The 25,364-nt window shown below is 43.2% G+C and overlaps 1 protein-coding gene across 5 annotated transcripts; it reads right to left on the bottom strand.

The window, feature by feature from the left end:
• On the bottom strand, positions 288-24,757 carry HMGN3 (high mobility group nucleosomal binding domain 3). 5 transcript variants are annotated; one of them, XM_021391308.1, is made up of 6 exons: positions 24,595-24,757; positions 10,551-10,601; positions 5,367-5,396; positions 4,693-4,740; positions 2,132-2,245; positions 288-1,616 (listed from the first exon to the last, which is right to left on the bottom strand). In XM_021391308.1, exons 1-6 carry the CDS (start codon positions 24,607-24,609, stop codon positions 1,578-1,580), a joined length of 297 nt encoding a protein of 98 aa, XP_021246983.1. In that variant the 5' UTR covers positions 24,610-24,757; the 3' UTR covers positions 288-1,577. The 5 variants fall into 5 exon arrangements, with proteins under 5 accessions (XP_021246983.1, XP_021246986.1, XP_021246982.1 ...); XM_021391311.1 differs by lacking the exon at positions 24,595-24,757 and adding an exon at positions 11,504-12,296 and having other exon boundaries at positions 2,173-2,242; XM_021391307.1 differs by lacking the exon at positions 24,595-24,757 and adding an exon at positions 11,504-12,262 and having other exon boundaries at positions 2,132-2,242.

Raw genomic sequence — 25,364 nt, 5'->3', positions numbered from 1 at the left:
TCTATCACCAAAACCAGCGATTTACTTTAAAATTTCTTCCAAAATTACATCCATGATGCAGAGAATAGACTCTTGTTTGGCTGTGGCTAGTCTATCACAAGAGCAGCAGTGGCACTTATCTCAATAGCAGTCTTTTACTACTCTACCTCGCACATAGCAATGCTATTTGCTTTTATATTCAGTCCTAACTTTTAAAGAAGTATAGACATACTTGGCTTTTTTTTTTCTCTGTTCAATTAGGAACGGCACCTGGAGATTTCTTCCCAAAGAATAAATGGAACACTAGGTCAAGCAACAGTCATTTATTTATTGACTTAAACAAGCAAGAAGTATCCTCAGACATAATGGCCACCACTTGAGCAATACAAATCAATACCACTGGAGAACAGGGAACATCTTTTCTCTCACCCCTCCCATCCCAGAAGTAACAATAGAAATACCAGGGCCCCTAGAGAAAAGAGGAGAAAAATTATAAAAGGCGCTTAGAATGAGCTGCAGAGTTGAAACATGGATACTAAAAAGAAAAAAAAAAGTCATTAGCCACTCCACTGTATCACACCACGATCACCTCAAAAATAATGCTCATTGTTCCATTGCTACCAGGTACCAAGTATATAGCGCTGTTTAACAGCGATTTCAATGTATTGTCAACTGTCCTCAGCTGAAGCAGAACAGCAACTTTGTATGAAAATTTGAGACTGCGGGTAGAAAGAGGGGTTTCCACAGAATATGATGCAAGTCTTCTCAAGTTAACGGAAAGGGAGAGGGGCAGAAACAAAGCTCCTTTTAACAGTAAATGTACGTCTGTTGCAAGCAATTCACTCTGTGTTGATGCTTCTTTACAGCCACAATATCCTGACAGAGTATGGCAGCACTACTCACCCTACGACAGAGTTTCTGGAGAACAGATATCTGTAAGTCATTTAAGTTGCAGGCCGCTGGAAATCCCAACCTGCTACTCCCGCGAGGGTATTTTTTATTTCCAATCAGACGTGAGCGAAGAAAGAAAAAAATCAAACCGACTGCATGCAAAACTATCATTGCTCTATCATTTTGTCTTCCTTCTAATGGCTGAAAATATGAGTAAGGCATTCCTCAGATTTAGAGAAAACATTAGGAAGCTGTAGTTTTGCAGGCAAAGAGACCTTTTATTTTAATCCATTAAAAGAACCCAAAATAGTCAGCAGGTGGCCACATCTATCCATGTTTCATTAAAATCACATAAACCCTAAGTACAAAAGCACCACTGATTATTGCTCTAGAAAAACTGCATGAAAAATTCAAATACACACAGTAAAAACATCACCATATGCACAAGACTTAATTTCTTAAAGCAAGTGTATGGAATGCTGATCCAATTTTACACATACCTTGCAATATTAAGTTGATATTTATATTACTTGGCAACAATGGGAATTTCTAGAAGCACTGTTATGAGAAGGGAAATGTTCATATACAGTTTAATATGTCAACTATCATAGTCCTAAAAAATTAGCATTTACAAAATACTTGATAAAAATATCTTTTAAAAGTTGTCCAAGAGGTACATAAAATCAACCCCAAATTTTCATGATATTTCATTCATTCTTGTCACCTACAGATTCAGTTTTCTGAGCCTGCGGAGAAGAGAGAAAGGAATTAATTACTACGGCGAATTGCCATTATGTACGTAAATACCCACACTACCCTTACTCCTTCCATTTCTTACTTGTAACAGCTCGGTTTCAAACCTACTTAAACATTCCGTTTACACAAACAAAACAGGTACATTCACACACTCTTCTTAATTCATTGGACCCAGCTTTTCAAAAGCAATATGAGCCTTACCTGCCAGCTTCCATGGTTCATACTGAAAAGCACCACACTACTACCTGTTCCTATTCACTGCACACAAGTAGAATGCTCTACCGTACCCTTAACTTTCACTGTTTCAATCTGCCCTTTTACTGACAGTGTGCTGGGTGGGGCACCTCTGGATGTTGAAACACTAACAGTTGAGCGAGAGATGCGAATCTGCAATAACATTATGGGCAATAAAAAGAAACATTATGAACACGCTATCAATGTCTGAAAGGCTGAATAATTAAAAAAAGCACTGATTCAATCAGCAGGAGGTATGTGTGGAAAGTACCTCTTCAGCTTTATTTTCACCATTTTCAGATGGTGTAGTACCTTCCTTTGCAGCTTCTTGCTTTTCATCCTTCTTCCCTTTAGCACCTTTGTTGGCCTTTGTTCCAGGTTCCTTCTGACAGAAGATTACAAATATGGGCATAGACACCGCATGAGTGGACAGCTCATCTACATCACCTACAGCGAACATCCTTCTTATCAGCTAAGAAACAAATTTTAGCAACCTGCATGTGCTGGACTGAAACAAAACCAGATGAAAGCTACCTGGAAAATTTATACCCACCAGAGTTATACAGACCCCTGAAATTTTTGGAAAAAAAATGTGCTGATACGTGCTTCCTTACTGTTTCTGATAATTCACAGGGTTACAAAAAACCCTCATACTATTTTAGTTGAGCTATATACACAGAGCTATACATATAGCTATATATACAGAGATATAGATCAATAAACAAATCCAATTATGATATATGGAACCATACTGTTGTTATTCAGTCAAGCACAAACACCATGCTGCGTGTGACAACATTACACTCTTGATTAACACGAAATAATAAACTGGATTAAGAAAATAAAGCATTTTTGTTGGCTGTCCTTTTGTTAGATTGATAACATCTGCGATATTCATTTCATGTCCATGGAAGAACCAACCGACACGTTAGGAAGGCAAACACTGATAAAATTCTATCTGCAGGAACACAAAGAATTTTCCAAAAGGAATTATTCTAACATCTACAGTTTCACAGAGTCATAGTACAGAATCATTAAAGTTGGAAAAGACCTTAAGATCACTTATTCCAACCACCAACCTATCACCACCATGCCCACTAAACCATCCCCCTCAGTGCCTCATCTGCGCAACTCTTGAACGCCTCCAGGGATGGTGACTCTGCTGTTCTCATTTGGAGATTTGCTCTTAAACTATTTGTATGTTAAAACTCTTCTTTTTTTAATTCCTTGCTTTACACATGTATTTATATTTGCGATCTAAAAACAGTAGAGATATAAATCAAGGATTTTAAGTGCAATGAGATAAAAATTTAAATGATATTTGGTTTAATGTTTCACATTGGTATTTAAAGTAGTTGAATAAAAGCTGTGGAGATCTTCCATGGGATCATTCACTTCAGATCTTCCACGCTAAATGGCAGAAGTAGCAGGGAGCAGGGATATTTTTGAATCAGACATTGACTATCTGTCCTAAAAGTTCCCCACAGAAGAGTGGGGCAGGAAGAAGCATGTTATTAATCCTAGTTACTGGGCAGCCTGAATCACACCTTTTACTTTTGAGCTTCAGTGTCACACAGTAGCTGTAATGCTTGTCTGAGATGCTTACTGGTGCTGTGAGCATAGCTCTAAATCTTCAGCTATGAAGGAACAAGCTGAGGAATTAGTGAATTCACAATATGCAAGCTTTGAACAATAAAAGCGATCCTGAATCTGTATTATGTTTGGCTGTTTATTAGCAGGCTCAGAACACACAGTCGTTGCTTTTTTGTTAAGGAGACTGATAGATTCCTTAAAATGCGATCCAGTTTCAATTTAGAAAAATGGAGACTACTGTATTAAAACGTTACCTAGAATTACACCAAAAAGGACTCCATTTGCCTGAAATATATGTCTCAGATTTCTCTAATGCAGCCTCAACAGACTCCGTAATGCCGTGCTTAATGCACACACAGGTACTGGAAGATACAGAACCTATGCATTCCCTTCTTTATTAATACTCTATTTAAGAGAGAAGCTGGAAGCTCAAGAGACTCAAGAAGTACTTTCATTTGATAAATTATCATGTGCTCAACGTTGGGGAGTTTTACTTTCACACATGGACTTCGTATTCTGATACTTCCTCAGCTGAGATACCAACACAAGGACTTGAAAAATGTGAGTGTGAGGAGTGCTAGATTGAGTTTCCAGCAGTATGCTTTTTTATGATAAAGCAATTGTTCTTACTTAGCATTCCTCTCGGGCGCAAATAGATCTACGGTTTCTGAAGTATGCGATTTACATGCAGAAATCCTGAAAAGGTATTTCAGACTCTAATAAGATTTTAATTTGACTGTAACTGGCCCAGAAAACCCAAGCCATTCAATTTAAATGTATTTAATTTCACCTTTAATTATAATTGTGCATTCTCAGCAATAGTCAGGCTTCAAGAAGAGATAACAGTTTCTCACTACGAAATGAAGTACTGCCCCTCTTAACAGCAAAACAGAATGGAACGGAGTAATCTCAAACCCCCTTGTAGAAACCAAACCTGTACGTTTCAGGAAAGGTGAACATTTTCCTTAAACTAGGAATTCACTACAAACTAACATAGTCTGCATATCAAACAGGCAAGATGTTTTGTTGGGGCCAGTAACGAGGCCAGGAAGGGGTGGAACCAAAAGAAAAGAATGATCTAATTTGTTTTTTTCTTTTTGAGGGGAGAACTGGGAGGAGGGCGGGGAAGCTGATGCCTCTTGCAAATACTCTGTGAATTCAACTGTTTGCAATGCAAAGAGGGAGTGTACTTGCTTACTATTGGCTACAATGATGGCAGCTAAAAAGAAGAGTATTTACCTTACTGGTTTTCCTTGGCTTGGGTTCAGGTTTTGGTGGAGCAGGTTTCTAAAAAACATTTTTAGTTGCACAATGCATTAGATACGTTACCAGGAGGCAACCACCCAACCTCCACGCAGCAGCTTCCCCACACCTCACCCTTTCCCCTTACTTCCCACTCCTTATCATGCACCAAAAAAGACAAAAAAAATTAATGTACCTCATCACTGTACACACATCTATTTTCATTAGCTCACTCATCTAGGAGTCAAGGCACTTTGAGAATCATTCTAAGTCAAAGTCAAACGTGGAGATTACGAGTAACTATTAAAATAAAAGCCCATCAGATACATCGTAACAGAGAAGAGTAACTAAACCCAAACACTGGTAGCAGCATCAAACTAAACCCAGGAAGGACAGTCCTTTCTCTTTCACAGAGAAGTTGCATTTCCACAGCTAACATCAACCTGCAAAATAGTACTAAGTCAATATCACGTGTAACAGACAGTGTTGCACTGAGCTGGGGAAGAATAACCTCCTCAAACCAAGAAAATACAATTATATTTAGCTCTAGAGTTCTTAAATACCCCTCAGCAAGAATAAAAATGGAATCAAGTAAAATATAACAAACCTGTTTTGTCTGAGAAAACACGTGCCTAGAAAAGTATACACCAAGGGCTGTTACACATACTTACAGCTGACAATCTTGCTGATCGTCTTGTGGGCTGCAGAAAAGGAAAAAACGAGAAGACATCTTTACAGTCTTACCCAGCAAATGGTATGCAAAACAACACAGTTATCAGTTGTTTCACGATGACAGCATAAAACACGTCCCTACCAAAATAGGTATCTATTGCCAAACACAATTCAGGGCTTCCTCGTCTTGGAGGAACAACATTTTTAAGGGACTGAGTGATGTAGAAACTATAATTCCTAAAAAAAATTCACTACTGATGTCAAAGTCTACTCTCAATATGGTAAAACACTATTTTCTCCCCCATTTTACAAGTACTTATGAGTCCACTGCTGCTCTATGAAATGTTAAAAAATACAGCAAGTTGGACTACATGTGCACTGAATCTTTCTCAAAAAATACTTAAATTTCTTAAATACTTAGAATGACGTTCCTGAAATTTATTTATCATTTGTAATAGCCAGTAAGATATACTATCAGATAAACAGTGGAATAAAAATAACATCCTTCCCTAGAGGAAGTTGGAAAATTCCGAAACATGAAACTGAGGGGCCCCTCCTTTCCACAGTTGCCCCCCCACACTCAATTCAAGAGTCAGGCATATACAGGCAGCTGCATAAAAACGATTTCTTCTACTTAAATATAATTCCAAAAAGGAAAGAAGGAAGTCAAATATTCTACTTTTCTTCTACCTTTCATCATCACCTTCCTTACTAAACTTTATTTCCTTCTGAACTTTCTCATAAATTTATTGAATATTAGATAGGTCTTAGAAATACTTGTAAGCTCACTAGTCTGCTAACAATATTTTTTGTATTCATTAAAACAGATGAAGAACCCACAATCCAGTTATACAGCACGGTTAGCAAATACCATTAAGGTTTGGCCTGTGTCATAAAACTGGAATCACACTTGTAATGAAAATAAAAAGACAATTCACTTGCAACAAATAGCCAATGTAACACAGCTGAAAAAGTAAATCAAAAATACCTTTTTAATCACGTGTTAAGCATTTAAGTTGAGCTGAAAAAAACAACCCATGGCTCCGCATAACTCTCACAACAGAAAAAAAAACTGTTGTTAATATCCAAAGAATGCAGTAATTTGTATTCATTGGAGCCATTTAATTATCCTTCATGGAAAGTAGTAGTGAAAAGTTCAGATCTGAGTTCAGGGAAATAGAAGTCTTGTCAAAGAACACCTAGAAATATTTTCAGCTATCAAATATGTATGCATCATTAACAAAAACATGCAATTCTTTCTTTTCCTGGCAATTTAGAATATCAACTGCTGGTAAGCAAACTAGCACTATTTTTTAGAACAAATTAAATAAAGCATTTCCATTGGTCTGGTAATCAAGGAACTCCTAGCTCCAGGTACCTTCTTCTACAAATCTATTTTCACAACCAATAATTTCTATCCCTCAACTTTCAGGCATTGAAATGCGATGTTAGCATTTAATTTTTAAAGGATTATGTGTTGTTTCAGATAAACTATAACCTCTTGTGTAACCCCAGCTGCTTCAGTTCCATGATTGCTTTTAAATACAATTTGCATTGTCATAAGGAACTCGGCAGAAACCCCCCACCCAGTTCCTTAAAAATGCCTGACCGGTAAGTCATTTTAATTCCCACTCAGAGTTGGTATGTACGTATGTTGTGTTTTCTGATTACAAGGAAGTAACAACAGTCAGGTCAGCAAAGGCAACACTTTAATGTGCTTTTGGAATTTCCCCCTTCAAACAGTCCTACTAGGCCAGAAACAACCAGCATGCTCTGTATGACACTAGCAAACATCCGTGGAAATCGTCTATGAAATGGAGCAGACACAAAACAACACTTTGCACTTTCCTATTGCTCTAGCTTCTGGCAATCCACCTTGTAGACTTTCCAACCTGGATATTATACACACATCATGTGTTTAACAGCCCCCAAGGGACTGTTTTTTTCCCATACATTTGTCTAATAACCTGGTGAACTCATTTACACTTTCAGTTTCCATAACATCCTGTGGTAATGAGTTCCATAAGGCAAGTATATGCTGCATGGAAAAGAAAAACCTCCTCCCTTCGTTGTCTTTCTCTTAAGCTTGTTGCCCCTTACCTTCACTATGTTCCTCCTGCTCCTGGGTTACTACCTGCCTTTCTCTGTGTGACTGATGACTTTATCCCATGGCATATGAAAAGTCAAGAATCTGAAGTCTGTTGGATTCCACTGGAAGGCTGCTCTACACCCCCTGTACGTACCACTATCCTCCATATGCCTTTCCTTCTACCTTTCTTAAGGACGAGCCAAGAGAACTTCATTTGGTAGTTTCCCTTTGGATGCCCACTGTGATACTCTGATGTTTCCCACTCTGCCCTCCATTGTTGTCCCCACATTCTATTTACCTTTCAATTAGAAAAACAGGCATTTTCTAATAACTATTAAGAGTGATTCTACAATCGCTCCAATAGCTGATTTGGTGACACTCACTAACACCTTCTCCTGCTTTAATTTGCATTTCTCCATATTGAATTTGACTCATGTTTTATCACATATTGTCAGTGAGATAATATCTGTCTTCCTCACTTCTGACTACCATGATAATTTTTCATAAACTTCAGCAAACTTTGTTATTTCTCCACCACCTACTCTCCCAGATCATGCAATGAATACACTCAGCAACACCAGCCCAAATACAAACATCCTCAATACCCCAACCAATAATTCTCCTCCATTATGAAAATTAACTACTACTTCCCTATCTCTTCTACCTTTATCTGCTATCAGCTGTTAGGAAGGTCTTCCCTTTAATCCATGCAAGCTCAGTTCCTTTAAGAACCTGTTTGGGGAGCCTTACCCAAATGCGCTTTTTACATGCAAGTAAGATGGCATACCGATTGATAGAGCATTTATACACTTGTTGTCTTTTACATACAATTCAGCCATGTGAAATAGCACTTTTCTCTGCTGTTGACTCTCCCATTATACATTCATCCACATGTACTCACTCTGCTGTTTTTCATTTACTAGTTTTCCAAGTCAGACTTACAGTCTCTGTTTTCCAGAATCCTTTATCTAAAGTCCTGGGAGCATTTCATCACTTCCAGTTACTCTGGTATTGGGGTCAATGCAAGCACTAAATTATGTCTTGCACATAACAGTTTGGCAATTCCATAGCTGGGCTGCTGGTGAATACAGCTGGGCTGCCTACATCTCCCTGTCCTCCACAACATCCTCCAAATACTACACTCATGGGAAACGGCTCCACTGCAAGAACCTCTGTGAGAACCTTCCACGGCAGGGGCTTCATTACCATATTTCAGCTTCACTGTCCTGCTGGAGAGTTTGTTCCCTTCCTCATTATTTTCCATCTCCACAAAAATACCTTTAATAAAAATAACACATTTCCTTTACTTCGCTATTCAGCCATTCTGATTGGTGGGAGGGATTTTGAAAAATGGCATGCATTTCTGTGAGCCTTTAGCATGGTATATCACGTAGCTCCTCTCCCACCTGAAGCCATTAAACATTTTAGCTGCTCCTTTTAACAGGCTATCATTTTAAATAGAATTCCTTTTCTTGATAAATTTGTGGAGTTTACTTGGACTTATATTCCTGCCAAGATAAAGAACAATTACAGGTCAGTTTTCTGACAACTAACTCCTACAACACTACTGAAGACGTTGGGAAGAGCTGATTATCCTTTCATTGGCCTTCTGTTTAGTTCCTCCAGGCAGCAAGCACTTATAGTCTTAACTTCTTCTTTCTGTTGTGGCTTTTTTTTTGGTCTTTGCAATGCCACCCCATGCCCGTTACCAAATCTCTGAGGGGTAAGTGAAACCTCCATTAACACCACTGCTGTCCTCAGAGCCTCTCTGATCTTCCTGAACATCCCATTGCCACTTTTATTATTGTGGTCAGATACCTGGCACAATTTCGATACTCCATACTTCCCATTTATGCATGAATCAGCAGCCCATAAGGAATTTAGCTGTAGTTACTGATACTATTCAGCTAGAGAAATACTAAAGACAATTATGGCATGTAAGAATATAATTCCATAACCAAGGAGCTCCGGTTTCATCCTACGTGTTTTACTTTTCTGTCCCTTGAAGAAATATTTAAAATTGGACAGAGAAAAAAATTAATTTGGTGCAATGAAAGATTATATTTTTATGATGATTTTGTTGGCTTTTCCATGTTTTGCAAAAAACAACAACAATTAAAAAAAAAAAAAAACCCAAACCAACTAACAGGTTCTATGGGAAATTCCAAAGGAAGGTACTGAGATACCAAAATCACCTCCTCCCAGATCTCCTTTTGACTCAACTTTTTTTTTTTTTTTTCCAGGAGCTCATTTAAAGCTTAAAAATTTTTTGAAATATTTTGACATTTTCCTGGCACCGTCTTTTCCTGCTAGATGGACCAGCAACCAATTTTGCAAACCACAAACAGTAAACTTTCAATAGACTTTTTTCCTGTTCAAATATGCCCAAATATTTACAGGAACTAATTCATTTGAATATTCATCCATTCTTTCAAGGTCTTGATTTAACTTGGTCTGCTACAAAAGACAACAATCTAGGAAAACAAATCCTCATACTCCTTTGCCTTCTCTTTTTACACTCCCATGGCAGACAAGCTCCAGCACAGCTTACTGTAGTGGTCAATATACCACCTGCTGTCTCCTTGCCTTTCCTGACAGAAGTTACTGTGCCCTTAAAAGAAATTCAGACAAAGAAAACACACAAATGTGTCAGCTGCTCCTGTTCAGAGCCCAGAATCTTAACTCAAGAGACCCTTTCATCAGTCACTCAAGTCTGGAAGTAGTGTGGCTGAGGTGTGTGCATTAACCCTCCTCGCCAAATCGCTGGAGACAGTGACACACAGTTCCACTTAGTGACATCCTACACTGCTGCCTTATCACAGCTTGCCTAGAAAAGCCCTACATTTATTTTGTGTATCACTAAGGTGAATGAATCCTCAGTGCACCACCAACAAATTACACCATATAAGCTAAAATGAGGCTCACTTCTAGTTTTAAGCAAACTGCCTTCACTCCCACTGAAATCACCTTGCTAGAGCGGCAGAGCAACGTGCAGTCTTCTTATATGCAAGGCTGCAGATCTCTAGTTAAATAAACACATGCTGTAATGAATTAAAACAAACAAACAAAAAAACTAAAAAGGAAATACACTTGCCTCTTGTTTAGTTACTTTTGCTGCATCCTTGCCTTCAGCACCCTCTGGAGACTGAAAGAAAATATTAAGTCAGCGCTTTTATTACAGAATTAAAAACATCCAAGCAACAGCAAACAAAGATTATGGTGAAGATTCTTCTTTCTATACACTCCAGCAACTTAAGGAGGCCTGGTACAAGCAACGTTGTACCAAAGCCATTCCGAATTTTCCAAGCAGGAATACAAGGACTGATCACCACCAGGACTGTAAGCATCAGACCATGCAGCATACCCTCATCCCTCAGTAATCCCTCCAGCCAATTAACCACAGCATCTGCAGGCTGCAATGGGAGTCCCACCTCATCAATGCTTGGGAGCACAACAAGCATGGAATAGAAAGCTGAGCTTTGCTCTACGAGGGCTTTAGAAATCCCCAAGAAACTTGACATGTTCCTTCCCAAATACCAGCTTCACTAGTAATGAGATGAGGTGAACCAGAAAACCCCAGCATTACTGAAATGAGTGATTTATTTATCTCCTTTACTCTTTTTGTGCCTCAGGCTCACTCAGCTGGAAGCTGTAACAGTATCTTCCCCTCATCTCATCTCTCCCATCAAAACAGTAAAAATCAGTAAACCACCAAGACTTCACCAGGAAAGCCAGGGACAAGCTTTCTTTGCAGAGGCAAAGACTCAGCCTGATCGATCTAATGTTTGTCTGCCAAAGGTACCAGAGAAACACTGCTACAAATCCAGCTTATGTTCTTTTATTTACAACTCAAGCTACATTATTTTACATTTTGCAAGCAACATGGTTTCCACCTAGATGCAAGCAATTCATGGGAAAACAGCAAACAGCAGCAGCTGGAGAACTACAATGAAGGCATGTGGTTAAAAAAAGGCATTTAACAGGCAGCAGACAAGGCACTGTGGTGGCTGTTCTGTGTTCCAGTCGGTACAGAAGCAGGCCAGTTACCTTCTCCATCCTCCTTTCAATCCAAACCTGCCCCAAACTGTCCCCAGGTTTTGACATGGAATTCTTCAGTAACACACTCAGGGTTTACAGCAGCTGACCACTGCCTTCCGTCACTGGGTGCTACCATCCTTACAGAACGATGCTTTTCAGCTCCCCACCAGAAAGCAGAACGTGGCTTTGTCGCTGAGTGCTCCTGACAGAAACGAAGCGTGCCACAAAAGCAGCTGGTTTAAAAAAAGCCGATGGAGCGACCATCTAAGTAGCTGGAACACAGCGGGAAGTTAAGCTGCGTGAGCAGGGCAGCGCAACTCAGAATAGCAACAGCCCGGCATCCAAAATGGAGCCTGGCTGGCTGCTCCCTGCGCCACGCAGCCTCCTGCAGGGCTGCTCCGGGGCTGCATTCCTCAAAGCCTCCCCGTTCAGTCATGAAAGAGCTGCTGCGGCCTGACAGTGTGGTGCTGGGAGCACAAAAGACAAAACCGAGCAGCTCCACGATCAGTCAGCGAGCCTCGTTCCTACAACTTCCCCCTTCAGCACACAATATGGTGCAGGCTTTGAGCACAGCCTTTCTCCAGCTCACGGATTCAGAACACCTGCTTCCCCCATATGAATTTTCTCAAGTCTAACGAACTTGCTCTGCACCCTTTCTGTTAATGGGAACTCGAATAGCATCCTTTCTGTGCCAAGCACTTATTTGTATAGAAACTCTTACAAGTTTTACAATCTCCTCACAGTGGCCAAGGCGCTCACAATTTATAGGCGTAGGGACAGCAAGACAACACGATTCATTTCTTTTGGAAGGCAAGCTAAAAAACTCACCGTAAACTGAACCGATTCCCACTCCACAATCAGGCTGGCTTACACTGTTTCACTTTAGGAACCTCAGAGCTTTGAAACAGGGATAAATCTTCACACCCTGCCACATGCCAGCAACCTCGCAGTGACAGCCAGGAACAAACTCTCACCCTGCAATACTGTACAGTTAGCTAACGTAAATTTACTCCATTGTCTCAGCACTAATGAAAGCCACAGAGTCATAGATTCATAGAATCGTCAGAGTTGGAAGGGACCTTTAAAGGTCATCTAGTCCAACTCCTCTACAGTGAACTGGGTCACCTACAGCTCCATCAGGCACTCAGAACCCCATCCAGTCTGACCTTGAATGCCTCCAGGGATGGGGCATCCACCACCTCTTGCAGCAACCTGTGCCAGTGCCTCACCACCCTTACTGTAGAAAACTTCTTTCTCATACCCAGTGTAAATCTGCCCTCTTTCAGTTTGAAACCACGTCTATACTTCTGACAGACAGGGCAGTCTGTTTTTAGATGTCAGTATGACTGCTTGTCAACAGATTTTAAAACCATCCACAAAAGCTAACTGCAGAACAAATTTGAAATTTTATTAAAATATTGTTAATGGAGGCACAACCACTGCATACTACTATGAAACATTATCTAACCTAGCCCAATTAGATTAGCTAATTAGCCCAGAATTCTTTCCCGAGCAAGAAAATCCAAGAGCAGTTCATAGAATAGAATTGTAGAATCACCAAATGGTATGGGTTGGAAGAACTTTAAAGCCATCCACAGCTCTCTGGGCAGCTGTGCCTCAACACTCCCTCAGTGAAAAATTTCCCTCTGACATCTAACTTAGATTTTAGTTTAAAACCATTCCCCTTGTCCTATCACTATCTACCCATGTAGGAAGTTGGTTGCCTTCCTGCTTATAAGCTCCCTTTAAGTATTGGAAAGCCATTACCAGGCCTCCCCCAAGCCTTCAGTTCTGAAGGCTAACATTTTTCTCCCCAGCAGGAGATGCCCAGTGACCACCTTAGAGGTGTGGCAGGCAGACAGGGGCTGTACCACACTCATTTCATCGCGCAGCCAGTCCTTTCCCACTGCAATAACTACAAGCCAGGCACTGTAGGCCATGTGCGCTCCCAGGCCTTGGTTCCCTAGCAGGCTGCAGATCTGCAAGGGAGGCCATGTTGCAAGGAGGACAACCGATCCCATTGAAAAACAGCCTGCTGCTTAAACGAGTGTATAACTCTTATAAATCTATTTGCAGATTATAGATCTATAGCCTTCCCTGGCTCCAGCAGAACCATCTGACTGCACAGCTGCACAAACAATTGAGCCAGCACAGCAGGCAGGAATGAAGCGGCATGGGGCAATTGCAGCCAGGGACTCTTCAAGTTGTCAGAGTCACCAGAAACTTGTCAGATAGGGCTACAATATATTTGTTAAAGGAGGAACAGGAATTTGTTTTCCCCTCCGTGTGTTCTAGTAAGAGGCTCCAGAAAATCTTGGCTGAGGTGGATCCCCATGCAAGTTTCTGCAGCACTTTCTCCTTTTCCTAGGGATCAGAGATTTGCACATGCATGTATCTGGGCCAAGCACGGCTCCCAGAGAACGTGGCATGCCACAGGCAGTGGCAGCCTGCACAACTATCTGAAACTCTCAGAACTTTTGTGCAGAAACCATCGAAACCTTTAAGTCCTCATCCCCAGCTCTTCCACAGAAACCCTTCCTCATCCTCTGTCCTGGTGACAAACTGCTGGAGGAACTCTGAGTTCAAAGCAGCCAGACATGCTATGAAACCCATCTTCTTGGCAGGTTGTCCTGTGTGAGGTAATGCCACGGCTCACCATGCCTCACATGACACCCTGCTCACGTTAAGCACGCCCTGGTTCTGTGCCTTGCACTGTAAGCCAGTCGGGGCAGGACTGTACACACTGCAAGTCTGGTGCTGCGAAATGAAGGACCAGCGCTGGCACTGCACCACAGGGAAGGGCACAACACAGCCCTGGTGCTTCCTCAGCTGTGTGCCTCACATGCCTGCATTACATGGGAAGCAGCCTCCATAGGCCTGCCATGCCTGACACTGAATGGTTGCCTACAAGAGACAAGACAGACAGTAAAAGAAACTACAGATGAGGACACAGATAATAGTGATCTCTTTTCCAGACGCAGAGTTACACAGAAGGCACAGCAAAGGAGCTGACTGGACAACTATAAATATGCTTTTGACATTTAATCCAATAGCAAGTTTTAGGTTCAGATGACCACACATTGTGTCATGCCTCCATTTGCACTACACATTGGCAATACGACTGCAAACTGAGCTGCAGCTAAGCTTCATCAGATCTGTCAGATCTACATAACTTCTATACCACAAGACTAACGTGAAGGGCTGTAGGCCAGATTCCCCCTGCCTATTAGCAATCAGTTGTTTCGGGGCTTTTTTTTTTCCTCTGCTTCTTTTCCAGGGACAATCTAGAAAATGATTTTGAGAGGATTGGGAAAACAAAAGTATATTAGTAGATTAATGCAGTATTAAAAAGAAGTAAGGGAATATTAATGTAGACCTTTTTTACATACACAGTTCTTGTATTTATTTCAACAGCTGTGAGGTAAAACCAAGAACTGGTGCCTCCACACAGCAGGACAATGCTGTGGTATCTGCAGTGCCAACACCATTACAGAACGTTTAAGCTGAGATCAGAAAACTAGATAACCTTTTTGAGAAAACATTTCACAGAACAAACAGGCAAATTTCCCTCTCATTATTGTTCTAAAGGCCGGATTGCCTGGTAGAGACGTACTACAAAAAAAAAAACAAAAAAAAAAAAACCAAAGCATCAATTTTTATATCAAAACCCTGCAATATAAGCAGGATTTAATGCAAGCACAGTAATCCAAAGCAGTAAAGTTATTGAAACTCATTTAAGAGATCCAACGGTGCAGGTCTGAACCTGCAGTGACCAGCTTCAGGATAAATATTTCGTACATAATGAGTGGATTGCACTACTATAAAGGAGTACACTAGAAGCATGAAGAGCACAAGTATGCGAGAAGTAACAGTTGGTACAGCAGGCTGCTTGTAAAATGAAATAGATCCCTCATTCTCTGAAGGATCGTATTACTAGATGACACTTAACACCTCAGCTCTGGTGGGACAGGAATTAGTCCTCCCATACCCTTGTAAAAAGCAGATACCACTTTCATAACAACCACCACATTAAGAAGTTAGGAAGGTGGCAAGCCCCAACTGTCCTAGCACATGAGCATTCTCCACAGCGCTTCCTTCCATCCCTGCAAGCTGTCCTGCTCAGCCACACTGCAATACGCCGCCCGTGATGGGACTGCCTGGAGATACTTTCCTGGCTCACCATCCCAGCTGCGATTTCCATGACATAATGCTTTGGTTGTTCCTCCAACAGCTCTTTTCAACAACCAAAACATGACAAAAGCTTGCAACAAAATGACAGCAGCAGGAAAAGGCAACATATCGAGTCCTAAGCCTTTGTCGGGTTTTACTGTACTGTTTTTCTAAAATTTCCATTCCCTTCCTTCCCTGTGAATAGAGCTCCACATTAGACTGAACTCAATTCAATGAATCCTTTTCCATACATGCAAGATCTTCTAATTATTTCCATCTTCACAGCAGCTCTAAATTTTGTGTCATTTCATAAATGTAATTAAAATGCTGTTTATTTCTTGGTTTAGATTAAGGAACGCTCTGCATGTTGACTAATTCAGCGCCAACCAACTCCAGCACCACCCTTGTAACCATTGTTTCCTCATGCAGCTCCTACAGCATCTTATCACCTTTGTTTATAGCTAGTTCTTTGATCTGTTTTCAGCTGATAGAACCGTGCTTGCTGCCAAGGCAATCGGAATGAACTCCGCAAGTGGAATTAACTCTGAAGAACTAAAGTAGTTCCTGAAGAAACTGAAGAAATAAAGTAGTACTCTTCTTATGACACATTTGTTTTGTCCTTACAAAAAGCCTGGCCATGGTTTATCCAAAACAAACAAACAAACAAACAAACAAACAGCAAACACCCAACCACACCACTAATGTTATAATCAAGTAATTCTGACAAATCATGTATGAAGCGCAGAATAAATTTGGCTAGCTGCTGCATTTTTTAAATATTTATCAAAACTAATATCTGATTTGTACTCTTCCAAAAATCTGAGGGTTTTTTTTTTGTATATTCTTCTAGTATTTTTTTTTTTTTTAAGAAAGTTCTACTACGCAGATTCCACTTAGGAGGTGGGGGTAATTTATACATTATATAACATATTAAGCACACACATATATACTCATAAATATATATGTATAATTTATATGTACATATCTATAACCTGTGCAAATTTGATAATTGTGTATATATACACACGTAAGTGTACAGAGAGACTGGAAGCTGCAGGTTCCTAAGGTTTGTCAAGAAGTATTCAGAAGTATTTATGTACAATGGAGTAACCCCCTCCTGCTCCAGATACCAAACTACTGAGTTATGTTTTGCTACCTGTACTACATCAAACACATGCTCCCAATGAAAAAAAAGAAAAAAACCCAAAACAATAAACAAATAAAGTCTACATAATGTTTTATTCTTTTCTGTTAAGGAGCACTACAACATTACCTGTGCCTATTAAGAGCAGAATTTTTAATTTTCTAACCCTCTGGGGGAGAATGTTGATGTCATGAAGTTCTGAAAACACAAAGTGCACTAAAAAGTTTAAATGTTTAAAAAAGGCCATTAGTATCCTCTGCTATTAATATGCAGCTGGGGGAGGAGCAGAAAAAAAAAAGAAATAGTTCCTGATCAAGATCTCTGTTGTTGGTTAGAAATTCGAGCCAGATAGAGTAAACGTGCATCATTTTCTCATGTATTCTCTGAAAATGTAGGAATACAGCCTGGTTACAATCAAAATCAGTAGGCTTGGGGGAAAAAAACAACAACCAAAGTTACATTATTACATTCCTTAATTTTTAAACTGGTAAAATATGTGAGCTTTATACTCCTCCACAGTGGAGGGAAGAGACAGAAAGCAAGTCAGGCCTGGAGTATCTCTAGATACCCCAAACCATCCAGAGTAAATACTTTACCTTCACTGCAGATAGCGGTTTTGCTATTCCCACTGAAAATGGGAATAACAAAGACTGACCAACATAATTTAAGACAGACTGAAATTTGATACAACATTTAAAAGGTCTTACAACCGATTCGGCTTTTGTTTTTTACCCCATTTATTTGCCAGAGTTGTGTGATGCGGGGAGGGACAAATGACTTAAGAAAACATCAGCAATACCTTCTGTATTTGCCATTTGGAGCCAGTTTTCTGAATAGGACATTTTCTGCCTATACCAGAGTGAAGGAGTAAGAGCAGTTTCTAGAGGTTGCAGCTCAGATTTTCACAGCAGTACTGTAATTTACGACAGTTCCTTACTCAACCACTGAAGTAATTAGCTGTGTTTTGAAAAATGCACATCAGCCACGGGAGCAGCAAGGAGAGCACATCCGAAGTCATTCCATTTCCCTCAAACTCCACTGCTGAGAATTCTGATAGGTGGCGAGTAAATTCTTGTCTCGATATTTGCTTAGCAACATTACTGCCACCATAAAATAAAAAGGCAGATTCAAAGAATATGATGGATGAAATTCAACTGCTAACATTATTATTTCTGTGGCCTCTCAAAGCTGGTGCCAGTTCTGCAAGCGAGATGAAGCTGACAGACTCGTGCAAGTCTACATGCACAGAGTTTTTAAAACCTTAAAGACGGGGCTTTGAAGTCATCTCTATCAAAATAAAACTGATCAGATTTGCAAAGCAAAGCACCAAGTACTTCTAAAAAATAAAATATTCCATCTCCTTAAAGGCGGAGGTTAATTAAACGATTTTCAATGCCACCGATTCCTGAGAACAGCCACACCTCCAACAAGGAGAAGTACTGAGAACGACAGAAAGGCGTACCGTGGCTCCCCTCCCAGAGGAAGTAACTGTGATGAAAACACAGCAATACAGAAAAGAGCCCTTGCTGCTGCTGCAACAAACCGGTGCCATGGACCATCCAGACCCAAGGTGACAGCAGCAGGTCCTCAGGTAAAAGGCAGGCACTGAAGGTGTGGTTGGTACAACGCCTTCGATCCACAAAGCTCTTCTGTCCCAGCAAGAGTTCCAGTGGGGCTGGTTGCAATGTGTTGCACTACTGCAACAGGAGAACAGAGAGCTCCACAGCCAGCTTTGAAAGAAGATAAAACAACTTCTAGAGGAGGCAGCTGGTATAAGGAAAGAAGGATGTGGCAGAGAAAAAGGGTGTTCTCCTACTACAAAGTGAGCGCTGGCAGCTCTCCTCAACTCTGCTCGAGAGGAACAAACAGCACACAAGTAAATGTCATCAGACACTCCATTTCCAGCTATGGAAGCGCTCTCTGCTACTACTAACTCAGCGTTAGGACAAGGAAGAAGGCTAAGTGGGAAGAGCTGACACGTCTAAGCAGTCCCCACGAAACTGCTGCTGCTGGGGAGGAACACACACCATCTTTTAGTGCAGACAGATCCTAACACTCCTGGGGAACTGACTTTCATATTTGCAGCTTTCCCTTTTACCAAGTACGCTCACTCTTTACTATAAGAAGACAGGAGCGGTATCTCCAAGTTACAGGAGCAATTAATTGAATATTGGTCACCAAGGGACACCAAGGGGAAAAAGTCACCAAACGAGCTTGACACATCTTTTTCCACAACAGTGCAAGGATACAATCTGACCTCTGAGTTGTTCTGACGAGCATCAGCTAATGAATTAAGGAATCCTCTCTGCCCTCTGAGTTAGGAACAGTGAGGACAGCCCAAGCCAGGCTGGTGTGATGAATGCTGACTGGCAGAATTTGTCCTGACTGCTGCTAGGGAGAGCTCTGCCCGTCCCAGCCAACCCTGCCTGCCATGAAGCCAGCTCCACTCTTGGTGCCAGGGAAACCAGAACAGCGTATTGCTCTGGCCAAAAAAACACCTCAAATGCATACAATATCTCACAGCTCTAACCTGGCATTGCTTCTTTTGGGCTGTATATACTCATCTGAGATCTATCTGTTGAACTACAGTCCAATCCATGAAGTCCCACTCTGCCAATTTCGCCGACAATAAAAGTGATTTAAGAAGATCTTACTTATGAGTGTGGTCAGTAGCTTGCTCCCAGCACTACTCCCTTCTAACAGGTTGTCACTACTTGCGTATAAAACAACAGAGAAAGTTTAAGCTTTTCAAAATAGAAGAAAAGCAGTATTAAACCACACAGCATATACCAGCTACATTCCAGTTATACATGTGGAACATTCTTTTCTTTTCTTTTTTTTTTTTTTTTTTTTTGGAAAACTGAGCAGTGCTGATACTTCCAGAACATGAAATAATATCCCCACTGTCAGTCTGAACCACTGTCAAGCTTATTTTTGATTTTCATTAAGCACTTTCCTAAAATCCCTGTATATAAAAAGATAACTTGCATCTGGTTAGTTTTGAACTGGAAGGTGATGACTTCAAAGTAGATTGTATTATTGGTAGCACATCATCAGGTATCACGCTTTGATGCACCGAGCAGCATTATGAATGACTTTTAATTGGTAATTCAGTGAAAATCTAAAAACGTTAAGGATGCTCATTCATTAGCTCCAGCTGTATTTCAGCATGATCTAGAAGAAAATTTGTATCCATTGTAATCAATTGTTACTAAATGAGTCAGATTTTTACAGAACTGTATAAAGCAATCAAACATTTTAGATCTATAAAGCCTTGGTTGATGAGTTTATAAACATCATAACTCTAAAAACCAATCATAGATAAAATTATATTAATATATCCCTTTATAAGCTATTCTAAATAAACCGTGGATAAATATATGTCGCAGGTATTTATTAGCCCTGCAATATCATTTATTGCAACGTGGCATAGCAGCATTACTCAAGCATATCTTTTTTTTTTTTTCCTCCAGTGCCACTCAAAACTGCTACACTGTATTCCATCTGTAGACAGATATAAACATGTCTTTTTTGCCTAATTTTTCTATGAAAGTTTAGATCCTTTGAGACAGTCGGGTCAACACAAACCTGGAGCAGGCCAACCAGCAATTTGCTACTGCTCCAAATACATCAAGTTTTAAAATTCTCAGTGGCTACAAATGTAGTGCAAATGCTACAATTCCTAACACTGAAAAGCTATAAAACATCTTTTTCCCCTCGTATTAGAAGAATCCTGCAATCCATTAACATGCTCTGGCACCTCCGTTCCGTGCCCTGGTGGCACGTAGGCACACCTCTGAGTGCACGGCAAGCGCTTGTTCTGTCCCTGCCAAGGAGGCTGCAGGTGGGAGCCCACCCCAGGGCTCTGCTGGCGTGCACAAGTTTTTCAGTTTGGGTTGTCCAAAGCCAGGGGTACCTTGGTGACACTGATCAAAAGATCTTGTTCTGCTGTCACCTCACCTGTTTTCTGGCAGTTACTGGTCTAGGATTGATCTAACATGGAAAATGGAAAAGAAATCACCTTTTCAGAGCTCTGACTTCTCTTAGCTCCCAAGTAGCAGAGGGAGGACAGAGGAAGTGGTCAGCCTGAAACATAGGGGAAAAGTTTGGAGAGAGAACAGGGGCAGAAGGGGAGCAGGCAGCAGCCAAGATGTGAGGATGCTGCTGACTCCCCTTGCCCCAGCAGTCTGTAATCACCTCCACAGCATGACACAAGCCACACATTTCCCTGCCTCCGTGTCCTGTTGGGGTGTTCTAGGATGAACCCAGGGCCTCGGCTACAGATCAGGAGCTTCCAAGCCCAGTGATGACGACAGTAAGGTGTGAGTCCCTTTGACATCGCTGGAGGTTCTTCCCTGCTCAGCAGCTTCAAAACGAAAGCAACCTTAGCTGAAAACACACCATGTTGCACTGCAGGACACTGGGCTTTGTTAGCTGACTGGTGTTCAGTCATAGACAACTTGCTCCAACAAAATTTCAGAGAACCAGTCATAATGTGCTCATTCCTCAGTTTGCGTGCACGCCACAAGGCAAGAAGACAAATTTTGAGAAGTAACAACAACTGGACCACCCAGAGCACATAAGCAGTGCTTGTTAAGGGGGAAGTAGTGATCTCACTTCAGACATCTTAAACCGAGTATCTAAGATGAAGGGAGCATTCCAAAAATTTGGACACTTAGTTTTGCGCTCCATTTCTCCATCAGCAGAACAAGGACTACATTCATCTTTGAAGATTCACAACACTTCAGAAACACTAATTCTAACACGAGGAAGAATTTCACAAAGAGAATTGAGTTAAAGTCCAGGGGACAATACATACTTGATGATTCTTATGGATTCCTTCCAACTTGGGACATTCTATATAGGTTAGTATGTGACAACCTGCACTAAACCCCAAGGATTAGAAAATACATTGAAGAGACACCCGGCTGATGAAAGAACTGGTAAGGTAAGAGTCCTGCAAAAAAACTACAATGGGGTCATGCAAATAAATGCACTACTACAGGACAAGCATGAAGTATGGCACCTTCCAACTTCTACTTGAAGGAGTGGCATTCCAAGCCCAGCATTCAGAAGTTTTGTTTTCCCGCACAGAGACCAGCTGGGTACACATACTGACTTTGGAGAAAACAGGTTTGCATAACAGATCCAGAACCTGGCCCAGATGTTCTCTGTTTTCACAGCACCAACTTGCACCACAGAAGCTAACATCCTTGGCTTCAAGGGAGCAGATAGGTTACAAAAGTGGTGAATTAGATCGCAGTACTTTTTTTATTTGCTCTGAAGCCACAACAAGGTTCAAAGTTGTTATTAAAAATAAATAATGTTGGAACTAGTCCTCACATCTGATTGAACTCTAAGCGCTTTCAGAACAACACGTGAGGGACAGGTCGTGGTGCTTGCAAGCAGATTAACAAACAAACTGGATCCTTCTGGAGCGTGGCCCCAAACCAACAGGCTCCATTCTGTGCACGACATACAACCACTTGGCGTACTGACATGCCCAATGAACAGTGTGCACAGCACTTAGAGGTGCAAGCACCATTCGTCTCTGCGATGAACACGTTAAAGCTTCACAAGAGTGAAGGACAGTTCTTCAGCCTAGTGCATGGCAGTCATGCCCACGGCAAGGCCTTTAAGGTCCCTCCAACCCAAACATTCTGCGATGCTATGGTTCGTTCTTCCCAGCTAACGCAGAGCCATCTTTACTGGTACAGTTTCAAGGTTAAGAAGGTTTCCAATATGACCCAAGAGCTGATTCCAGTTGCACAGGAAACAAAACAAGCCATTTCAATCCATGTCAGGGTGTTTTCACTACCGATACCACAACAAGCGCTGTGGTTTATCCCACACCGACATGCCATCCTTCTTGTGAAACACAACATCCCAACATGTCATTACAACACATGCAGTGCAGAAATCTGTCAGAAAGGGTCCAGAGTTCAACCTTCTCCTGTCTGAGAGCAGCGTTTACACCAACCGAACACAGGAAGGTTTGCCTTTTACATATGAACTCGGGGGACCAGCGATACACCCATCGCAAAGCCACAGCCCCCCAGCAGGGACAACTTGCTGTCAGCACTCGTCATGTTCACAGCGAGCATCACCCAGAGATGCAGCTGCTGACTGAAGTTTGCAAAGAGATGAAAATATTCAGAGACTGACAGAAAAGCAAACAGGAAGGAGCGGCCATTTAGGTAACGAAGGCATCCACAAAAACAGGTGCAGGCGGATGCATGCCCCTTCTGCAGTACTATTCATTTACCTCCATATCTGAGATTTTTTCATTTTTATTTTTGAGTTTTCTTCCCTAATAAAGCCTTTGGGATTGGCAGTCTTCTTGCAAATTAAAAGCTGTGTTTTAATAGAACTCGCTGTTAGCTGCAATAATAGCTCTGTCCCCACGCAGACACTGGGTGACGCCATACCCAGCCACTGCCATGTCATCTTGCCCCTTGCTCTGTTACTCTGAATGGAAGTGACCATTGTGGAACACTGACGGCAATTCCATTTCTCTCAAAAGATGGAGAAATTCCAGTTCCTGGAACCAGTGCTTCACCCACCTCCATATTTTATATACAGCTTCACATTTACTGAACAAGCTTCATCTCCATTGCTCCGACCACACGCATAATTTTTTTTAATAGCCTCCTAAGAATGACATGTTCTCATGGACTTGTTACTCGCAGATGAAGTTTCTCTTAATAAACATTTCACCGTGGACAATAAAACCCTCCAGGAGCTCCCTCTGAGGAGGGCCGGCCTGCAGCCCTCACACACAGGCGAAGGAAGCAGGGTGGGAAGGCGGCAAGGCTCTCAAAGTTGCGTTGCGTCATCCTATAGGCACAGGCTCATCTTCAACTTTTTCCTACCATGAGCAGCAGCACAGAAAGCGCAGAAGGACGTGAGGCCTACGCAGAGGTGCAGTAATAGAAGGGCATGAGGAAAGCCCCTCATTCTCCAGCTTCAGGATGGGGCATGCAGATAGCAGCCGTCAGCCCCACTGGCACAACTGGGACGGGGCTGCTAACTTGGGGCTGAATAACTCAGGTGCATGCCTCAAACGTTAGCACCGCCCATAAGGAACAAGGAGAGCTGAAAGGTTCTGAAGGCATCATCAACCTGTAGCTTTATTCAGAGACGTGCTGACCGGTCGTAGGGCTACCCGCGGACCCCCAGCCGCGACAAACCCCTCGGGCTGACCCACTTAACACACCGGGCCGCAGTTATCTGTTAACGACGCGCACGGCCGAGCCCTCGCCACGGGGAGGAGCCCTCGGGGACAGCCCCAGCGCGGCCGTCCCCCCGGGCGCCCTTCTCGCAGCCCGAGAGCCCCGGCGGGGCCCCCAGCGCGGGGGGGTGCGGGGCTGGCGCCGGGCCGCTCCCCCGGGAGGCACCTCCCGCCGCCCGCCCCCGGGGCGTGGAGCCGCGGCCGCGGGCGACAGGGGGGCCCCGGGCGGGCGGGAGCGGCCCCACGGCGGGCACATACGTGGGGAGGTGCGGAAGGAGCGGCTCGTTCCGAGCGCGGCTCGCCGACCCCCGCCTCCCAGAGTTAGCAGCGGGAAACTCCTCCCGCAGCGCCGCGCCGCCTCCCCCGCCCCGGCCGGGAGTTGCGACCGCCGCCTCGCCCCCCCCCTCCGCCGGGGCCGGGGGCGACACCGCCCCGGGAGAGCCGAGCCGAGCCGAGCCGAGCGAGGACGGCGGCCGGGGGGAGAGCCTGCAACAGGCGGCGCGGTGCCGCGGGTCGGGGCGGCCGGGGACGAGGCGAGGCGGGACCCGGCGTTACCTTTCTCTTCGGCATAATGTCCCCGCGGCGCGCTGCCAAAGTCACGCGGCGAAAGCGGCGAGCGCGGATCCGCCCGACAGCGCTGGCGGCGGCGGCGTCGCTGGTGGTGCCCGCGGCTCTGCCCGCGCCCGCTGCCCGCCGCGCCGCCCCCGGCGCCCCGGCAGCCCCCACCGCCAGCGCCCGCCTCGCCGAGGGGGCGGGCGGAGCGGGGCAGCCCCGCCCGCTGATTGGCCGCCCGGCCGCGTCGCGCCCCCCTCTCCGGCGGGAACGGGCTAATCAGGGGCGGCCCGCGCGGGTCAGAGGCCGGGCGCGGGGCGAGGCGGGCCGCGCGGGGACCGTTGGGGCCGGCGCCGGGGACCTGAGGAGGGCCGGCAGCTCCGCGCCCCGGGTGCTCGGCCGCGGCCTGGAGGCGGTGAGCCCTGAGGATGAGCGCCGTGGGCCGGCAGCGGCCGCGGGGAAACGCTGCCCGCTCGGGATGCGGCGTTCGCTCGGCAGCTGAATTATCACAACCTGTTTAAATTTCGCTTCACTTTCTCCTTCCCCCGATTCCGGTTTCATCCCCTCGACTGAAACCCTCTGCAGCTTTTTCCCCTCATAGTCGTTCTCCCTTTTCCAACTCTGTTTATTTCCGTTTTTCCACCGTGTAAAGCCCTTCATCCTCCAGCCATCCCAACGTGAAGAGTAGCCCTGGAAAAACGGCTTCCTTACATGCCCTGTTAAATCAGGAGCAAGACACAGCAGTGTGGGTGGGAGAAACACCACAGCACTAG

Source organism: Numida meleagris, chromosome 3 (assembly GCF_002078875.1).
Source record: "Numida meleagris isolate 19003 breed g44 Domestic line chromosome 3, NumMel1.0, whole genome shotgun sequence".
NCBI lineage: Eukaryota > Metazoa > Chordata > Aves > Galliformes > Numididae > Numida > Numida meleagris.
The sequence above is the reverse complement of the archived record's forward strand: the minus strand, read 5'-3'. Positions and strand labels throughout refer to the sequence as shown.

Coding starts and splice junctions, on each gene's coding strand:
- HMGN3 (XM_021391306.1), bottom strand. CDS start 11,560: ATGTCAAAACCTGGGGACAGTTTGGGGCAGGTTTGGATTGAAAGGAGG. Junction 4,741..5,366: donor GATCAGCAAGATTGTCAGCT/GTAAGTATGTGT, acceptor AATGTTTTTTAG/AAACCTGCTCCACCAAAACC. Junction 1,617..2,131: donor GTGAAAATAAAGCTGAAGAG/GTACTTTCCACA, acceptor TCTTCTCCGCAG/GCTCAGAAAACTGAATCTGT.